The 21,412-nt window shown below is 41.9% G+C and overlaps 1 protein-coding gene across 4 annotated transcripts in view; it reads right to left on the reverse strand.

Annotated features, from left to right (window-relative positions):
* tspan9a (tetraspanin 9a) overlaps positions 1-21,412 on the reverse strand; it is a 187,968-nt gene that overhangs the window by 7,100 nt on the left and 159,456 nt on the right. For all 4 annotated transcript variants that reach the window (XM_039808623.1, XM_039808622.1, XM_039808621.1 and 1 more), the window contains 5 exons: positions 20,118-20,309; positions 16,469-16,543; positions 6,239-6,340; positions 5,811-5,942; positions 4,135-4,218 (listed from right to left, as the gene is read on the reverse strand). In XM_039808623.1, coding sequence (XP_039664557.1) covers positions 4,135-4,218; positions 5,811-5,942; positions 6,239-6,340; positions 16,469-16,543; positions 20,118-20,309 — 585 coding nt within the window. The remainder of the gene's footprint in view (positions 1-4,134; positions 4,219-5,810; positions 5,943-6,238; positions 6,341-16,468; positions 16,544-20,117; positions 20,310-21,412) is intronic.

Here is a 21,412-nt window from a genome sequence, read left to right on the forward strand (position 1 = left end):
GTGCATAGTCTTTACTAAAACAAAAAAAGACAATGTGGACTTCCTGCAAACAGCCTCCACTGGGGATTCCTACGGGATGTGATTAGCCAGGGAAAGCTGCCGATTCTCTCCCTTTAGTTTCAGTCAAAGCCTAATTCATAGGGCTGCATCAGAAAAAATGCTACCTTAAGCCGCTGTCAATCAAAACAGCTAGTGCCATTTGAGGTAAACATCCAGCTAAATTGGAATTAGGAGGACCAATGAAAAACCAACACAATTATTTACATGGTTCATCTGTGCAGCTCTGACATTCACAGAGCATTTTGCTGTCTGCTCCATTTAGTCTGAGTCAGACAGCATGACAGTCGCTCCTACAGGACTTTTCAAAACGCCATCCTCCGCCCCTGCTTAAGAATATATAAATACGGCTGAGATTTCTGAAACTGTTGTGGATGGCGTTATACATATAGTCTTTTGCTTAAGTCTGTAATATATGCTGCTAGTCTGAATCATTTATGTGCTAGATATCTGCGCCTCTGGCTGTTATGTAACATCGCAGACTTGTGTGGCATCAGCTTTTCATGATGCTCACATTCGTCCTGCCCCCCCAACTTGCCTTCGGGTCTGCTAATCTGACAGCTCAGGGTGTGTATTCCACTCTTACCTGACTCACTGTGATGAGAGAAAGTGTGTGTGTGTGTGTGTATAGAGAGGGAGAGTGATCATTAAAATTAATGTCAGCCGAGTCTGTGTGGTTGTGTGGGGTTTAATTCTGCTCCAATACTTTATCAGTCTCCAAACAGGGCCGACATTTGTTACTGTTGTGCATGTGCATACCGTGTGTGAGTTTGTGTTTGCAGAAGAATGAACAGACAGGGAAGACATAGTGTCAGAAAGACAGAAGAGAGTCAGTGAGTTACAATGCATGTGAGCATGGAAGAAGAGCGTGATCTTTTCATGAATACATAGTGATGTGAAGTTGCCCGATGTATGTAATGCTGTTTTTCTCACAGTGCGGCCGTGAACTTTAACAGAAGGCCAAGCACCATCTTCCCCTAAGTTTATTTGAAATTTGAGGGATCTTACACAGAGATTTCATAGCGAGGCCAACTTTCTCTGACTGAACCATGGATTCATGGATTAGTAAACTGAAGTGTGAGGACAGGGAAAATAAAGCAAGAGGGCATGTTGAAAGCATGAGAGTATGAGTGAAAAGGAAGAAGCAGAGTGCAGGGAATGATGCATTGTATAAGCAGACATTTTAAATGCGTTTCCATCCACCTGTTTTCATGCATTTTTCGCATGAAAGTGTGTGGAAAATTCAAACAATGCCATGAAAACTTCAAAAAAACGTTTTATGCTTGGCTGACATAGAAGAGCTTAAAAAACAAAATGCGACACAGAAGACCAATGGAAACAGACTTAAATGACTCATGACGTGCATGAAGCATATAGTCATAGTAAAGTATGTCGAAAAAAGTGACAAAAAAAGTCAAAGTATATCAAAAAAGTCATGTATAGTATGTCAAAAAAAAGTCATAGAATAGCATGTTGTAAAAAGTGATTAAAAAACCATAGTATATACGTCGGAAAAAGTCATAGTATACTATGTCGGAAAAAAGTGATAACAAAGTCATAGTATAGTACGTTGGAAAAAAAATATAAAAAGGCGAAGTGTAGTATGTTGAAAAAAGTCATAGTATGGTATGTCAAAAAAAGTGATAACAAAGTCATAGTATATCATGTCAAAAAAAGTGACAAAAAGTCATAGTATATCAAAAAAAGTCATGATATAGTAAGCCAAAAGAAGTGATAAAGTCATGGTATAGTATGTCGAAAAAGTCATGGAATAGCGTGTCGAAAAATGTGATAAAAAGTCATAGTATATATGTCGAAAAAAGTCATTGTATACTATGTCGAAAAAAGGTGACAAAAAGTCATAGAATATCAAAAAAAGTCATAGTATAGTATGTCGAAAAAAATCATATTATAGAATGTTGAAAAAATCATAGTATAAAATGTTTTAAAATCACAGTATGTTGAAAAAAGTGCTAAAAAGTCAAAGTGTAGTATGTCCAAAAAAGTGACAAAAAAGTCATAGTACATCAAAAAAAAAGTCATGGTATAGTATGTCAAAAAAAGTCATAGAATAGGATGTCGTAAAAAGTTATAATATACTATGTAAGAAAAAAAAGTGATAACAAAGCCATAGTATAGTATGTCGAAAACAAACGGTGTTACGGCTACCGGCGACACCCTCGTGTGTATTTAACTGTGATTGTGTTTTATGGCTGTGCCATTCCATGTTGCGGATTGGTTGGCTAAGGGAAGTCCCGCCTAGTTCCTGGGGTTCCTTGCAATGGTGACGCCGATTGGTGCGGCATGCCACCGTTGCCCCAATCGAGGAGCTCCAGTGAAGTCCGCCTCCTGCTCAAATAGCCTGTTTGACTTGCAGTTCAAGGCAGCTGTCAGACCTGATTAGCTTGCCTCGGTCCCACATGCCTCAGAAGCTGTTGTGATTACAATGTAGCGGATGCTGCCTAGTCTTGACAGACGTTGTTGTATGTGTGTGTGAGGAAGTGGGCCAGGGTTTGAGCTCCAAAACGTATATCGCTTTGCACTCAACAGTTCTGTTTTGTCTAGTTACACTATGTTCAGGGGTGCTGTGTGCGTTGTGTTTTCGTTTTTGCAGAGTATTGTAGTTAGAGAGGATTTTGGTTTATCCTTTTGTTTTCCTGTAGCTGGAGAAGTAATCTTTCTTTTGAGGATCTCCTTTTGTTATATTCCTTTGTTGATTTCCACAGCACCCATTGGCCCATTTTCTGTTTTTAGTCCTGTTTGCCTTGTTCTACATAAATATCCTTTCAAAATACCAATTACATCTGGTTTATGTTTATGTCCTGATACCCCTAGCACTATGGGACGTAACAAGGTAAAGTGTAGTACGTCGAAAAAAGTTATAGTCGAAACAAGTCAAAGTATGGTATGTCGAAAAAAGTGATAACAAAGTCATAGTATAGCATGTCGAAAAAAGTCATTGTATATCAAAAAAAGTCACGGTATAGTATGTCGAAAGAAGTGATAAAGTCATGGTATAGTATGTCAAAAACAAGTCATGGAATAGCATGTAGCAATAGGAACATTTTCTTGTTTAAAAGTTTTGGTTTAAAAGTTGCTTTATTTGGATGGAAAGTTGAATATTGAGAAGTATTGAGAAGTCATATTGGTATGCCTTCTAAAGGTTTGCAAAGACAGCAGGTGGAAGTTACTGGAGGAGGAGCTGAAGGAGTAAAATATAAGAATTGTAAGAAAAAATTTAGCCAGGAATAGAAACTAGGTGCAAGAAAAGATGGACCTGAGTAATAAGTGCAGCACAGATCCGGGGACAGAGCATAACTTTTAAGGTGTGTTCAGACTGAACGCAACGTGACTTCTAACAAAGCGTGATTGCATACAAAGTCAAATGGGTGTGAAAAGATTTGCTCAAGGCAGTGCGAACTCAAGAAAACTCCCAAATAAGCATAAACTGCAAAACACTCTAGCAGTCAAAATTGTGCAAACGCGAGGGAAAGTGCACTTTGCTTTGTTCAGTCTGCAGACACTTTTAGCACACAACCTCTAAGTAAGTTGAAAATGTACTGCAACAACAGCGATAACTCACTGTACAAAGAGGGATAGATGTAAAGCAGATTTAAGGACATAAAGAGAAATGGTATCTGAGGAGGAATATCTATCACCCTTCCCTACTGTGCCTTTAATCTGCGACTCTATACCTGCTCCTCCATATTCAGTATCTCCGCTGTCCGATCTTTTGATGGCTCCTTATACATGACTACAGCCTGCTTGGCACACAGCCATTTGATTCTCCCAGACAGGATCAGGGTGCAGAAGACAGTGACTTCAATATTTCAGGATGTGTGGGTGCCCAGAACGCCCACTTAGCATAAGCCTCATTACTTCCTCAGTAGATGGTGGCACTGAGGCCACTGGATGCACACTTTTTTCCTTTTTCTTTTTTACACATGTTGCCAGACAGGCAGACACAAACAAATGCGCCCAGACACAAAGCAAGAAGAAGAAGCAGGAAGGAAATAAATGGGAGAGAAGCAAAAATAAAGGGAGAAGGAAAGAACAATTTATCAATAAGCCTCCTACCTGCACTACCAAGATGACCATGCCGATGGTTCCCAGCAGGTGCTTGTTGTCATCCAGCCATTCCTCCACTTTCTCGAAGCAGCCCTAAAATGGAACAAAAAGCTTTTAAGGACACCCCTTAAAGAAATGCACACTTTCAGTATGGCAGAGGATTCATGTCCCTCCGATTGCAGCCTGTTAAGTCACCTACAAAAACCCAACCATCCGGTTCACGCTGTTCCACAAATGCATCTCTTACGTATAAGATATAGCCTCGGATGAATGAACTAATAAGTGAGGTGTTAAAACAAGTGAATAACCCATGAGCGATGACTTTTGTATGCAGACTTATGGGCCATATGGACAGACGTGTGCACTTATTCTTAAATGTATTCCCACCTGGGTTCATTCACAGGTCACTCCCTGGCGGGAGAGGCGGGGTGAGAGACTTACGGTGGTTTCAGCTGTAAAGTGGTGCCCGTTCTTGAGTGTGGGTGCTGAGGCAGCATGTTAGACTTAACTATATAGCGTGTGGCCTGTCTCCTCTGGGCAGGATTACACACAAGCTTTGAGTGCTGCGCTCTCCCAATGGGCCAGCTCAATGTCTGCCTATTCACATTTTGGCAATTATATTACAGCTTTTAATCCCCTACTTTGGACCTGCTAACAAAGCACATGCCAGACCAATAGCCGGTTAGACTTGTAATGGGGGGAGATTGGTGAACATTGCGCTGCAAGCTTTTTGAGAAAAAAGGGCTGTTGTCTCATGCATAATGGAAACAAATCGTGATCGTAAAGCGTGATTAGAAGTCAGCAATAAGACGGAAACTTTAAAGCTACTTTAAATACGCAGGGTTGTGGAAAAAAACTATTTAAAAGGAACACGCCGACTTATTGGGACTTAAGCTTATTCACTGTAACCCCCAGAGTTAGACAAGTTGATACATACCCTTCTCGTCATCAGAAGTAGCAGTGCTTCGCCTTTCTGAGAATATAGTTCCCAGTTTGTATACGGTTAGATGATGGCTGTGTCTCATGTGACCTTGTTATTTGTACACGCTGTGACTATACAAATCACAACATGTAAATAGGAAAATGTTGGCGTTATTTTGTCACTTATTGGGAGCAGTAGGCTAGTTGGAACCAGTTACCTCCAGGATCTGTGCTAGGCTAAGCTAATGCTGGGGGCGTCAGACAGAGTTACAACACGCACAGAGATGAGACGGGTATGTATGGACTTGTCTAACTCTGGGCTAAGAAGCTAAAGTCCCAATAAGTCGGTGTGTTCCTTTAAACCAAAGGGACCTAAAAGTTAAAATAATATAATAAGAATTATGATTTGTAGGTCTCCTGAAAATCCTGTGTCGAGAGAGAGAGAGAGAAAAAACGACTATAAACAACTCTCAGTGGTTGTTTTTTCGTCTCTTAGTGGTCATTGTGTGTCTTTGTGCTTGTTTTAAGTCTCTTTGTAGTCATTTTGCATATATGTGTAGTCAGCTTGAGTCTCTTTGTAGTTGTTTAATTAACTTTCCAACAAGAAATGTTGACAGTCACTTAACACAGAGGCTCTGGCTCAGGGGCGCGGTGATTGGCTCGGTCCCATAGGCCACTTTATCCTTCCATAGTTATATAATACAGTGTATGTATAAAAAAAAAAAAACATGTTTGCATTTACATTCGAGCCAATGTGAACTCACCCTGTTCCAGAACATGTTTGTGGAGTTCTGGCCACAGTTCTGGTAATGCTCCTGACAGCAGCGGTCAGGTACCATCTTCTCCTTCAGGGCTTCATGCCAGTCGGTGTATGCTATCACGCCGCAGCACTTCCACTGTGAATGCAACACACACACACACACATACACAAGTTAAAGCTTCCTGTCAGTCCAGGGAGACCTCAAACTAACTTTAATCTAACAAGTATTGTAATTAGTCCCTTTTTTTTAGAGGACTGCAATAATGGAATGAAGTGTTATTCAACAGCTAGTTTTGAATTTTAATGTTGCATTAAAGCCACAGCCAAGCCAGGAAATACATTAGCTGGAATATTTCAGTAAAACTTTGCATTTATGTATGACTTATAGTGAGTGAACATTCATGCTAATGTTTCTGTGTGAGGTCTGCCTACCTCTGCCTGGATGATGTTCCAGGCATTTCGCAGGCCTATGTTGTTTTCTGAGTTGTAGAGAGCCAGCCCATCCTTGAGATCCTGCTTGGCGTTCTCGCTCACCTGGAGAGGAAAAAGCAAACCGCAGCCTTGGTTAGAGACCTTTTGTCTAAAGGGGTCAGTTAATAATAGTCTTCATTGAGTTGATTGAGTGTTTGTAAGCAGGGTGCATTCATTGTCGATGGTCTTTTTTCACATAAATGTACCATCCTGGTGGCTGCGAGTTGCTTTTTAGTGTTTTTCGCAGATTGTGTATTATTGATCGTGGATTACTTTTTTGGGGAACTGACTAATCATGATGAAAAGTGAAGATAGCTGACGGTTACTACGCAAAATTCACTAAAATGTAAAGACAGAAACTACCAGTGGATACCAACGAACCAGGTTAACTGGTTTTTTTTCTTGCCATCTAAAAATAACCCTGCTACAGCAACTTGGACATTTGCCACACAAACAAACACAAACACACACACACACACACACACACACACACACACACACACACACACACACACAGCTTTGACATGCCCTTCAGCAGAGCAAGCACATCATTTTCCTCTTGACTGAACCCCAACAATATGCTGAGGGTCGTGCCATGTCTGATGGAGATTAATACCTCATTGGATGTGTTAATGAGATACAAAATCAGAGATGCCGTTCTCTTGCAGTTCGCTTTGCCCGTGGGGATTTGCTAACTGCCAGGACAGATTGAGAGGCGCTTCAGATATGGAGTAATTATTACTGGAAAAATGACATGCACTGCCAGAGCCATGCTGTACATCTTCACAGACAGTACAAGTTATATCACAACAAAAGGAACGCACTTGCTTTAACAGTTAAAGCTTATGCCCTCAGACTGTGCCCGGGGAGAAAAAAGAAAATCTGCACACAATAAGAGACGCTTTCAGCCATTTCTTTACTCAGAGAGAGGACTGGTGTTCATCTAGACATTGTTTGGAGGCTGCTTAGTAAATCCCTCAGTAAAAAAAATAATACATAGACGCAGCCTGGTAGAGAATGTCTAGCCTGCGTTTAGAAAATAAATTCCATTTTAATTTCGCTTGATTATTTACCTGTGTAGCTCAGCAGAGATATGCAGTCGTACACTGCACTGCATACGAGAGACAGAACAAACCTTCCTTTGATCACAGACAACATTGGATTCATCTATAGAATAAGTGGCTCAGCAATTCATGGTGGGAAGAAAAAAAAACCTCAAACCCTACTGTTTTCTGAGCTGAAAGCATTGAGTGTATAAGGCTGAAAGGCGGAAGAACAGTATTTGCTGAATCAAACGTAAAAGTCAAACAGATTTCTTACCGAGCAATTAAAGTTTCCCTGGCAATAAAATGCTTTAGCAATCGTTAATCATGCAAAACCCCAATTCAAAACCTCCTCTAAAACCTTTGAAATAAGATTAGTATCATTTTAAATCACATTGTTCTTTCTCGCTCAGTAACTTTGCTGATGCAGAGCAGCGTGTCTGTGTATTGCCCCTCGGGCTGCAGGCCCTACCATATCTGTCCTTGTGCAGGAAAATGAGAGGAAGAGCAGCATCATCAATCTCTGCCTCGTACTTTGTTTCTATCCTCTATCTTCTCCGCTCCATCTAGGCTATATGTGATGCTGCTGCTCGCTCATTACTGACTCCTCACGCTAACACAGTCACTAGAGAGCGGGGGGGGGGGCCACTACTACAATAAAAATCATCTTCTGAGTCGCCAATAAGTCTTTGCATACAGTGTCTTCCGTTTCATGTGTGGAAGTCTTTGTTACAGCCTGAAAATGAAACGTAATGATCTAGATTCACCGCTAACGAGAGGCAGACAAATGACTGCAGAACAAACATGGATTTGATCATGCAACACTCTGACCCATTTCTCCTTGCAAAAGGAGCAGATACAAACACATTCTTTGTTGTGTTAGCCTATTTTCTTCTGATGAGGAAAACTAACGTCTTGACTGAAGCCCACGTTGCTTGTACTGGAAATTGTTCACACAACAGTCCAACACCATACTTTGGCAACATCTAACGTTTCTCTGAAAGTCGCCACAGGGCATCAGTGCAATTCCTCAGATGTGGACCATTGACAAAAACCATGACACACAGCTCGTACTTCTCATTACATAGATAAGCGTGGGGTTTCCTCTGGGCAGACCAAGTCCACACTCAGCAATACAGGCCAGAAACATTCATCTCAGAAATCTGAAGGCTTCAGCTCAGCCGGCGGAATGAACACACAAGAGCCACGGAGAGGGAGAAAATGTAGGGAGACGTGCAGATATACAGGTTGACAGGGCGAAGGAAGGATTGGGCTTTCGGTCCAAATTGGTGTGTGTTTTCTGTCACTGTGCACAGAAGCAGAGAACAGAGAGTGGGTGGTGGATTGTCTTAACACCCTCTGGCTGTCACTTAAGATGCTGCAATAATAGAATCAAGTCAGACAGTACTGCAATTTCCACATGGTACAGTAAGGTATCAAAGCTATTCTTTATTTCATTTTAGGTTTCTTTTATGCTTTAAACCAGGGGTCTTCAACTGTTTTTAAGCCAAGCCTTTACTGAGAGAGAGACAGGGACCCCCTATTACATACAGTACTGGCCAAAAAAAAAAAAAAAACATTTTAGATAAAGTACCTTTTTTTATTAATAAGGGAAAAAATTCCACTAATTAACCCTGACAAAGCACACCTGTGAAGTGAAAACCATTTCAGGTGACTACCTCATGAAGCTCATTGAGAGAACACCAAGGGTTTGCAGCGCTATCAAAAAAGCAAAGGGTGGCTACTTTGAGGAATCTAAAATATAAAACATGTTTTCAGTTATTTCACACTTTTTTGTTAAGTACATAATTCCATATGTGTTCATTCATAGTTGTGATGCCTTCAGTGATAATCTACAATGTAAATAGTCATGAAAATAAAGAAAACGCATTGAATGAGAAGGTGTGTCCAAACTTTTGGCCTGTACTGTATATTATATAAAATTAAATTGAATATAATAATAATAAGCGGCCTAAAGCCTTTATACATACCTTTTTAGTGCATAGAATACTAAGCTATTACAACATTTGTTGGCAAGAATTTCAAAAATCATGTTTTATTGTTAAAAATACATGTGGCACAGTGAATCCTTAGGGTTAACTGGATCTGTGGATGGCTACACCTTAGTGACTACCGTACCTATAGGCCAGTAAGCCTATCATTAATGTGTTGTTTGTTTTCACAAAGAGGCTGATTTATGTTTGCTAATAAAATGTTGGATTCATGTTAAGACATTTTAGTTTTTGAAAAAACCTTTTTTTTAAAACAATAAGTAACAATAATTGTGTGTCTCCCACCCCCTGCAGTAACTCTGAGGAACCCCTAGGGGCCCCAGACCCCCCTGTGGAAGATCTTTGCTTTAAACAATACTATTTTTTGCGGGGTTTTATCCTGGAGGCAAAGAGACATTCATTATTCCAATGCAAGGACTCCCTGACTGTCAGGCCCCAGATCTGGTGACATATAAACACCTAGGGGACCAGGTATACTGGGACCTGTCATCATGCAGACATGGAGCCACACTGCTTACTCATTACCAGAGTGCATAGCCATGACTGAGCCGACTGCTCCCTTTTTTCTTTTTCTTTTTTTTTTAAAGTGTGAAAGATCTGTTTCGATGTTAAAATTGCACCTTCGAATCCAATTTTCACGTTCAGACAGCAAAGTCTGTGCCATGTAGGTGTCAAATTCGGCCAAGGAATAACAAGTGTATACAAGTGTATAACATATGTTATTGCCCCCAGTGTTGAGAGTATTTATCTCTCGTTAGTTTTGCCTCCAAGGACGACTGGCTAACAACTGGTGTCTCGGAAGGCAGGTTGAGCTCCTCACAAAACACCAGAAAGTATTGCTTGTTTACAGTAGGTGGGGTAATGGTTGATAAAAGAGCAATTACTGAATTGTGTGAGTTTTATTCACTTTTACCCAACTGCTATTTATCACTTTGAGAGATTACAATCTTCAAACGATGTTAGAGTGTTTAATTCAAAATGATTCACAGTCTCTGCAGTACAATTTCACTAAAGAAAAAGAATATCAACAGACTACGCAGGAGGGTTAGTAAACATATTACCACTCGGAGAATGAAGCCAACTAAATGAAAACACGGTCCGTCTGTGAAATGAGAGAAATGGTACATTGAGTATATGAAAATATAGCCAGATTAAGTTTCTTGCACCTTCTCTGCATGCTGACAGGAAAACAGAGCTTGGACCAAGGCACAAGTGGGGCAGCGGACACAAGCTGTGAACAAAACATGTTATCGCTAACGTGACAATGACTAAAGTGTGAGCATATTTAAACATCCAGCAGACAAGGAGCAACATTATCAATCATTTGGATTCACGTTTCTGGCGCAAGTCCAATATTCACGCTCCTTTTAATCCTGTTTGGTTGGTCTCCACCAACTCCTGAGAGAAATATCTGGCTTTTAGGTTGCTAAAATGCTCCAACTATGTTTACCAGCTAGTCGCCTACTTTGCCTGTGTGCCGTTTGGTGCTAGAAGGTGGTGTAAAGTGGGTTTTTAGAGCTCTTTTTGCTAAAAACAGCTGCTTGCTGTGGAGTGAACCTGAGGGGAACTGCAGACTCGGGTGATAATTCTCTGTGGGGCTGTCAATATGGGCAACCCCTTTCACATACAAGTGGTCATGTCACCCGTTGTTAAAATAAAAATACTGATTATAGCCACTTCAAACAATCCTTCCTTTACACTCTAGAATACCCGGGAAGATTTTTGACATATACAGTACGCATAACACAACATATGAACTATCTGCACTGTGGAAAACCATAATGGTTTATTTGAAATCACATGGAAAGAGCATTAAAAAATGATGGCTTATTTGTATCATCAAGTTATTTTGGTTATGGTCAAGGTAAGTTTTGACGATGAGTAGAAGTGTAAATAAGGTAGAAAATGGTGGGGGAAAAAAGTGGATTTGGAATTTTACACTAAAGCAGGATTTAGAATCATGCCACTGTTAACAACTGGACATGGACACCAATCCTGAGAGTTTTTACGGTATAAGAGAGGACTCTCAACTGCCCAAATTTCCACTATTCTTTAAATTTCTATTCCCTGTTCTCCTCCTTCACATCTCATCTTCGGTCTTTAAACGTCTTAAACAGCTTCACATTTCACAACATTTTGTCACTTATTTTACTGCTTCTTCAAGTGAAAGAAAGCAGGTCTTTTTTTCTGTATTGTCAATCACAGAGACTCTGTTGGCTTATTTCCAGTCAGCTGAACAACGTAGTATTGAAGGAGTGCTACCTCATACCCAAACACCAAAGTGACAGTCTCACACACACACACACACACACACACACACACACACACACACACACACACACACACACACACACACACACACACACACACACACACACACACACACACACACCATCTTCCATCATCAGCTGTACACTTTTGAAGGTTAAACTCATGGGAACCCACAACATCTTCCTTTTTCACAGGTGATTTGTTACATTCACTCTAAGGTACCGGAGTTGTTCAGTACACCTAAACTCTGTTCCACAATTATTTCTGAGTCACGTATATATCTTCACCGCAAACTGGCTCTAATCGTCAACATCCTTTGAGGACCCTAAGAACTGAAGCTGACGATATTTTCTAGGGCTGCCCCCTCTTAGTCGATTAGTCGACTAATCGGTCGTTTTGGTCTTAGTCAACTTAGATTTCTTTAGTCGATTAGTCATGTTTTATGCTTTTTTCATGCTGAATGACTTATGTCCGAGAAACGTACGAGCACATCTCTGGTAAAACTTAAGATTTAAAGTGGTGCTTTTGCATGACTCTTTGCGGAGAAACTCCGATTTACAGATTTGTCGATTAAATCAACTAATCGATACAATTGAATGAGTGTTAGTCAACTAATAATTTCTTCAAATCGAGCACAGCACTAATATTTTCCTGTTGCTCTCATTGCTCAGCTCTGGACAAATGCGTTCGCTAACTGCCTGGGAAAGTGTTATAAATGATGTGGAGAGAAACAGCATCACAGCCAGAGGTCCCCAACAGCACATAATTAAAAGGGATACTTAATTCCCTTAGTTGTTCTGTAAGCCTGTGTCGGGTAGCCTGAGGCCAGAGCACTGGTCAGAGCGAGGGGAAGACCCCCACTACTTCTCTGTAATTGGCCTGGAAGAAAAATGGAGCCCTGGCCAGGGACTGAACATAATTCTGCCAGTAAACTAATGCAAAACGACTAGATGTGTGTGCCGGTTTGTTGGAATGTTAGTAAGATAAATCATGGATGTGGCATAGCCTTCCGTGCTCTCTGAACTAGTCTTTTATGTGATTAACCTTCCATCCTCCTCCATGCTTCTCTTTCTGGAGAACCGCTCTGCAAACAACTTCATCCTCGACACCTCGGGTCCTGAGCAATACACTTGCCATGACTTAGTTGCGTTATGGCAGTATACGTGTCATTTGCTGTCAGCAAGCTACTTGGGACAAGGCTATTTCCAGGGACAAAAGCATTCAGTCGGAATGTTACATCGCTGATGCTTGAAATGTTTGAGTTTGCTACAATGTAACATCGCCGGTCTCTCTTTTTTTCATCTGTTCTTGAACGTACTGTAACGAGCGACGGAGAGCGAGCTGTGAACGGTTCTCACAACATGGCATCATGACTTCGCGTGAACATACACGCCCACTTTCTGGCGGGTTATCTGTACGCATTTTGAGCTATCCGCGTGGATGTCTACACTGTATACAGCGGACGTAAACATACACGCCACGTGGCGTGTTATCGCGAGAAGAAAGCGACGGTTGAGTTTAGGAAACGTCACACGCAGGTTTAGGAAAAGACGAACCGGTTGGGTTTAGGAAACGAACGGGGTTGAGCCAAGGGGTTAAGCGAGCGTCTGGCAAGCGTAGCTCGTATGGCGCCATTTTGATGCTAACAAGCACTCACCCCCCGTTAGCATCCCATTGACTGACATTCTTTTGACATCACTTTGACAGCGAATAACTTTACATCTGAAGCGTTTAAAGACTCTATTTGTCCATTGTTTATTTCTAAAGAAACACAACAATGTATAAAAGGCTCCATTACCTTGTACCTCACGTTATGGCTCCGTAGCAGACGTTTTTGTAAAAATAGGCTAACGATTGTGTTATAACCAAGCGACTTACTGTCGCATAGTAGAGGAATTACCGTACAGTACAGGAGAAGCTCACAGGCAGTTTCGACTTACATTAGCTGTTTAAGTTTAATTACTAATGTTAACTAGCATTTTAGTAAGCAATAATTAGCCTGTGCCTATGTTATCTCCTTACATATACCTACGCTCTCCGTCTCAGCAAGATTGGGAATGATTGAGATTTCTCTTGGCACAGCTACCAGAAGACTTACAACTTTCAGACAGGTTGCTCACGTCACATCGACATCTTCAAGCTCAGTTTGACGCTCAGCGCTCACCACAGAAGTGCTTTTAATATCCTTCACTGGTCTCCGTCCAGAGCAACGGGATCTGTTGGTCCATTCTATATATACTGTCTATGGGTTGGGCTTAGGAAAAGAAGAAAAGGACAGTTGAGTTTAGGAAACGTGACACGCGGGACGCGATCGCCGGGCTGCTGGGTGAAAGTCCTGTGTTTTACCCATCCTCCACCCCGACCAACCTCCCTACGTGGATTTTCGCCCTTTCATACTACTCGCTACGGCGTAAATTAAAAAAAGTGAGTATGCGTCTTTATAACACGCCAATAATGGCATACGAATTGGCGTGTCATACATACGCCATTTCATGAGATCAGTCTGGTTCTCAAGATATGTGAATGACACACACACACACACACACACACACAGACAGAGATTCCTTGCTTGTTAGATTTATATACTTGCTAGCTTCTTCCCTACCTGAGATATCTCACCTCCCTTTTTCTCTCACCTGTGTCCATCTGCTTTCCCTAACTAACCCCCCCCCCCCCACACTCATTCTGGATTTTCCCCTTCTCCCTACACACCCATGAACATGCTTTGATGCTTCTCTTCTCTGCTTGCCAGGTTCTGCTTCCTCATTCGGAGCTAGTAAACCTTCACTGCTGTTCGGCTCGGCATGTTGGGTCGACTGAGGCACAATGAGGTCACAGCGTTAAAGACGGATGGCTGTAATCTGGTTTGTGGCCCAGCCATCTGCTGTAGTCAGCTGGTTGCTAACTGCAGGGCCAGCCTTTATTATACCACAGCCTCTACATGGCATTTAATCACAGAGCTTAACACCACCAGGCTTTGAAGGAATAAGAGGGGGTACCTACATATAAGCCATACCTGGAGGCGAGACTGCTGGGGTGAGAAAGAAGAGAGAGAAATTCCAGTAAGAACAACTAAACTGGTGGAAATGCGGAAATAAGAAGGGGGAGACTTGATGACTAAATGAAAGCAGTGAAGAAAAATTTGTTCCTCAAGCAAAACCAGATACTATATGTTCGTTTCTTCCCCCCCATCTCGTCGACAGCTTGTCACCCGGAAGGATCACAGTTTGCAGAGGCGTCACTCATGACTTAAAGATGACTTATTTGAAAGACTAAAATATCTGTTTTGCGGGCCTCTGCGGATACACACTCAAACGCAGCCAACTACTGTATGTCTTCCAGACTTGTTAATAAATGCCTTGTGATTAGGAGATGAAATAGAAGAAGTGAATTAGCGATTCCTCTGATCACAGACTGTAGCAGAGGATGAGTCGAGCCTCACACAGCATACGGGATCTCACTGGATATAGGCAAGTCAAGAGGGGGAGAAAAAACCAGAGCGATGTCTGAAGGCCGTGTGAGATGGACTGCGATTGTCCATCCAATCCTAACATTCTTAACATATAAGGCTGAGGACCAGCAGCACACAATTTATTTAAATTTGCGGGACATCTTATTTGGAGGTAGTCTGAAAATGCCATCTCCAATAAGGATATCATTTGATGTAATGACTTTGCTTTCCAATGACATTTGAAAACTAATCAACGGAAATACATTGGGTAGCGATCAGCATTATCGCGGTTTCACATCCCATTAGGTCTAAGCCAGGATAAACACACTGTAATTTGGCGAGATGGGAGAAATATGGCTGCTCTTCACTGGAACTGGTGTGAATGAGAAAGTTCTCCCAGACTAATGCCTGATCCCTTACTAATGCAGACTCATATGATTTCACATTTAAGAAATCCTCAGCCCTGCTTGGCTATCTTTTCCCGACTTCACAGGTGATGGGAAGGCGCTGTGAAGTCAAGAGTCTGTTCGTATTTAAATTCCAGTGGGGGGGATCAGGGTTTGGAGTTTTTTTTTTCCAAAGTTAAGCCGATAATATTTTGGAGATAAGGCTACAGACATATTTACTCCTGACAGGGTGTGCCTCCGAGACCTGATCCAAATCTTAGAATGGATTGGCTGCTAAATGAATTCCTTTATCTGCCTGAGAGACTAAGTTTGAGCAATAACCTCAGAACAAAGAAGGAGAATTAGCCGACGCCCCGGGGGCCAGGCGACATAGAGACTCCGAATATATAAATAGAAGGATCTATCAAAGTTGTGTCCTTGAAAACAGAGAGAAATCTTCATTGCTTTTCACGCACAAGACATTTGTCATGTTCAGAATGAAACATTTGTGGGGCAGTTAGATTGAACATGTCTGTCTGGATGTAAATAATCTCCGGAGCTTTACATATCGTCATCTGTTATCGACATGCAGACATACACCCATACACCTATGTGGGGGTCATGGGAAATGTGCTTGGGGCCAATTACAGGGAGCCAACTGGTGGGGATTGGGCTGCATTTTGTGGCCTAACCTTTGACTGCTGCGTAAATGGCTGAATGAAGATATTCAACCTCCTGCCTGAGAAACGAGCCAAATTAAAAAAATAGATACCGGGAAGCAACTGGAGAACGATATGTTTATCGCACTAACACCTTTTATTGCTTTGTGCAGTTGTGTGTAAACGTTTTAAGACATTAACTTTCCTAGGCTGTTCAAACTGTGATGTATGCCTGACAGCCGTGGCATTGTGTAACACGCTATGGAGAAGCTGTGGTGAAATGATAGATTGAATTGAGAAAATGTTACAGAGTTACTGGAACAGATGACTTAACAATCAGGCATAACATGGAGAACAAAATTAACTTACCTTATCTGAGTACACAAAGAACAGGATGAGCAATATCAGCTCTGCCAGGAGAATTATCAGCAGGACAATGAAGAACTGTCAGAGAGAGGGGAGGAGAGCCTTGTTTTAACAATTGCGTTGGCAGCATTGTTAATCTACCTTGTCATGCCGATGAAAACATGTTGAATCTAAATCTGAGGTGCCTCTATTGCAGTCATTTGTGTCTCTGACTGCTACAGGATGTGAGGGAAAAACAGCCATTACATGACTCTAGATTACATACATACAGTACATGACAGTTTTTATACAATTTTTCAATAAGCTTTGCATTTGTGATTTGTAGTAGTTTTGATTATGTAATGAAAATGCAACGGGTGAGTGTGCGATTCCTTCTGTATCTAGGCTTGGAAACACGATCAGTCAATTCAGGCTGAAGGAACTTTATTAGAAACAATTAAAAACTTTTTTTATGAAACGCGCTTTTTGCTCTCTTGCTGAGAGTTAGGTGGAAAGAAGACTTTCGTATCTGCACGGTAAATACGCAACTAGTGCAGCAGCCTGTTAGCTTAGCTTAGCATTAAGACTTGAAACGGAGGGAGTCAGCTAGCCTGGCTCTGTCTGAATGTAACAAAATCTGCCTTCCAGCACCTCTAAAGCGCACTAATTAACACGTTACATCCTGTTTGTTTAATCTGTACAGAGTGTAAAAAGGTAATGTAGTTTTATGGGGGGGGTTAATGTGCTGGACTGGAGTCTCTGCTGGTTGCCTGGCAGCCTAACTGACCATGACAACAAAACCGCAGTTTGGTTACTTCAACCCAGACAAGAAATAGCCCGGCACAAACAAGCTTTAACGTGTTAATTAGTGCGCTTTAAAGGGGCTTGTGGGCAGATTTTGTTTCCTTTGGACAGAGCCAGGCTGGGCCCCCTATTTCCAGTGTTTGTGCTAAGCTAAGCTAACTGAATGTTGGCGGTCGCTTCACATTTAGCATACAGATGTGAGTGTGGTATCGATCTTCTCATCTAACTCTCAATGAGAAAGCAAATAAGCATATTTGGCAACATGCTGAAGGTTACAGTAGATCTCAGTTTGTGAGCAGAATACACAGCAACAGGGATTTCTCAATAATTAAACCAAGCAACACACATTCAAAAACACTCAAATAAGATGAGGAAAGAGTCCAAAAGAGATGAAGGAGGATGTGGGAGAGATACAGGGAGAGGAAAAAAAGGAGAAAGTAATTGCTAGAGCGCTTGTGAACGTGCGAGGAGGGAAAGAAGGTTTAATACCTCCCTAGATTCATTTCCAACACAGCCTTGCATTTCATCTACTATTCTCCTCTCCTTACTTGACTCCCCTTCAGCTCAATATTTACCAAGCTCTTCTGCACAGCATGGGAGGAGGCACGCAAACCTAGATTCCAGAAGACCCCATTAATTCCAAACTCATTTGAGAGGAAGGGGGTAGGCCATTATTTGTGTCAAGGCCCAAATGAAATAGTAACGACATTTTGTTGTCGGTTGAGTATTTAGGTTGCCAGTTTAGCGTATCACTCTATCAACTGCCTTCACAGTTGGTTTGTCACATTTTCCTGTTGCCGGGAGTTCAACTTCTGTACACTAAATCGTTGGTGCTCTGATCGCAACGTGCGAGAATGCGTGTGTGTGTGTATTCACATGCACAAACAGCATCGAGGGCGTACGTTCTCATTTGCTAGCGATTCACACCTTCAAGGTTTTAAAGAGTTGACATTTCAGCCGGATACTATAGTGTTTTCTCTCCCACTTTGTCATGTCTTTTTTATTTTTTTTTATTTTTTTACTTTTCTTCAAATTTGTCTCAGTAAACATTTATTTGGCTGCAAAAAAGAGAGACTGAAAATGTACTGCAAAAGCTGTCTTTGAATATTGCTAATCCAGAGAGAGTTGTCCACAGAGTAACTTCTGAGATAATATGTCAAGGTAGACGCTCAGATCTGTTTGCTGCGGGAGATCTAAACCCACTCTGATGTTTCCACGTCCTGCCCCCCCGTTCCTGGTTTGTGCTGAGCCAAATACGAAACGCTGCCACACACAGATGTGGCGAGAAACTTAATGAGAAACAACAGAACTTCTAGATTTTCCATTAAGTCGCTCTTTTTTCTTAATCCAGCCGTCTTTCTCACCCCCCCCCTCCCTGCACGCCGCTCTCGTCCTCTCTCTGCTTCACAGTTGTTAGGCAGGTGAAAGAAGCCATGTCGGACACTGAGGCTTTGGTGGGGCTTCTGAGTGATGCAAGAGCTTCAAGGGATTGAGCTGTTTGTGATGTTAAGTACCCAGAAACCCCAACTCCACTTCTCATTTAAAGTTTCTACACATTTTTTATTTTTTTTTTTGTTTGCAGCGGATCGACGCAAACCTCATTCCATTGGGTGAACTTTAGTAATTAACTTGTGCTTAAGATAAAACACTTGTGCAACTATGGGCAAACCGTGCTCGTCGAGTCAGAGGAGTCTTATACTGTAGAACACGTGTCAAACTCAAGGCCCGCGGGCCAGATCCAGCCCCTCGCAAATTCTGATCCGGCCCGCGTATCAGTTTAGGTTCACAATAAATTTTGGCCCACCTAGTTGTGCGCCAAACCAAGAACACGGGAAACTGTTTTTCGACTTGCAATTACGTGACACTCAAAGCAGAATTTGGCAAATTTGCCGACTTTGAGACTCAGAAATTCCCACGGAACCAGAGAGTTTGCATATTCCGGCTGTGAAAGAGCTTGTTGCGAGTCAGCTGTGTGGTAGCCTATGTAGAAAATGTAATCACTGTTTTGCTTGATTTGCTAAATTCTAGGATGACTTTGGAACTTTTTTGGATGAATTTTTCAGGGCTTTATGCGGACCAAACTGTAAGTGAGAAGACTATACGAGACTTGCAATAATTGAGTCAAAGATATTTTACTTTTTCAATTAAATAAAAGCATGTCAATAAACTATACATGTCTGGCCCTTGATGTGATTCCCTTTTTCCAGTGTGGCCCTTAGCGAAATTGAGTTTGACACCCCTGCTGTAGAATAATAGAACATTCTCAATTACCGAGCACAAAAATATCAAGTGCTATTACCGCGCCATGTACATGCAGTAATTCTACCACGTTGGTGACACAAAAGAACTCTTGACTGACAGATTTTCTTTTTCTGGGAGGTGACCAATGCCATGGAAATGACATGAATGCGTTGGTGTTCATTTTCCAGAAAGGGAAAATCTCACTCCTTAGCTCTAATTTTCCTCTGAAAGCCCCTGAGGTTTGACACAATGCAGACTGAACTCTTCCTGTCAGTCGTCTACCTCCGCTGGAAGACAAATACATATACGCTGCGGAGTTCTCGCTGGCCTGTGACCAGTGTGTGTGTGTGTGTGTGTGTGTGTGTGTGTGTGTGTGTGTGTGTGTGTGTGTGTGTGTGTGTGTGTGTGTGTGTGTGTGTGGGTGTATAGACACAAATGTTAGAAGCTGTCTTCACAAGACATTTCTGTCAATATTTGCATCGGTGAAAAAGGAGGGAATGTGAGGATATTCAAAGGAGGAGAAAAAGAGTGAGAGAGGAGTTGCAGGGTGAGAATGTTATCGTAGACAGTCGTCTATGTGTGTTTTATTCATAATGGGGCATTGCGTAGGCATGCAGATTGAACTCACGCTCAGAAGCAGGCACTTGTTCTCCTTGATGGCACCCAGGCAACCGAGAAAGCCCGTTACCATGACGATGGCGCCGATGGCGATGACCATGTTGGCAGCCGACAGTGAGGGGAATGAGGGCGAGAAGGTGGCGAAGCTGCCCTGCGACACAGAGAGCCAGATGCCCACGCCGAGCAGCCCACAGCCACATAACTGCAAGGCAAGAGAGAAGACAGGCGACAAGGTTAGAAAACAAACTGCAGATAACATCAGATCTTGACGAAGGAATGATGCTGAAATATGCTTTGGACTAACATGCTTTGCGTGGTTGACCGGTGCAAGATGATGGCTCGGGTCTGTGTTGCTCGGCTGTGTTTGGATGCTTGCGTGGCTTCCTGAACTGAATTTGGATACTGTTGATGTGTAACTGTGCTAATGTCTGCATGGCTTACTGTGAAAGCTTATTTGTTGCTCTAGCTGTCTGTATGGTGTCTTGTTGACTTCTGCCTGTATAGTTTAACCTATACCGATGTCTTGCTGTTTCCTGTTGCTCTGGTCTAAAAACATCTGGCCAAAGAACTACAGTTGAACACTCGCACGTTTACAAGAAAATTCTAATTAATGTGTGTTGTCCTTTATAAAATAAAGAAGAAGAAGATGACTATGTCATGACAAAAAAAGGCCTTTTAAGAGAGGGCCTTGACATTTTCTTGTGATTTTTGTGTCACTTTTCAGGGATAGCTATATAAATTATTACCAACCGCATTTATTTTCAGCTCTCCTGTGGCAGGTTTTGCTGATAATGACAGACCTTCTGAACAATACAGTAATCTACAGAGTAAGGTTAGCTCTAAATTAACACAAATCCCAGCTCAAAAAGCCCACTGCAACAGGCTCAATTTCCCTCTGGCTGCCCGGGGAAATGCCGACATAGTCATTCATCACCAAACACTGCTCATAAAACAAGAGGGCTTACCCCAATTAAAATGATGATAAGCCAATAACAGCTCTGCAAGAGATTAGAGCAAAAAATTGGACTTGGGCCGTGCTGGTTTTGCACGTTTGAGCTGATTACGTTAAATCCAGAACAAACAGAGATGTAATTACTGCCACCTTTTTAAAATGCAAACTTCCAAGCGTTCCAAAACTACCTGCAGTACACTTGAACTTCACCTAGAGGGAGCAATTCCCTAATTCCCCTCTGTCACCCTGCCAGGCCCCGCTGATGTGTGTGAGGTCTGCAATGTGAGTCCATTAATGCGAGAAAGTGTTTATGGAAGGCTTTGATTGGCGAAGTGTCCCACCTGCTGATGTGT

This window comes from Perca fluviatilis, chromosome 8 (assembly GCF_010015445.1).
Source record: "Perca fluviatilis chromosome 8, GENO_Pfluv_1.0, whole genome shotgun sequence".
In the NCBI taxonomy this organism is placed as follows: domain Eukaryota; kingdom Metazoa; phylum Chordata; class Actinopteri; order Perciformes; family Percidae; genus Perca; species Perca fluviatilis.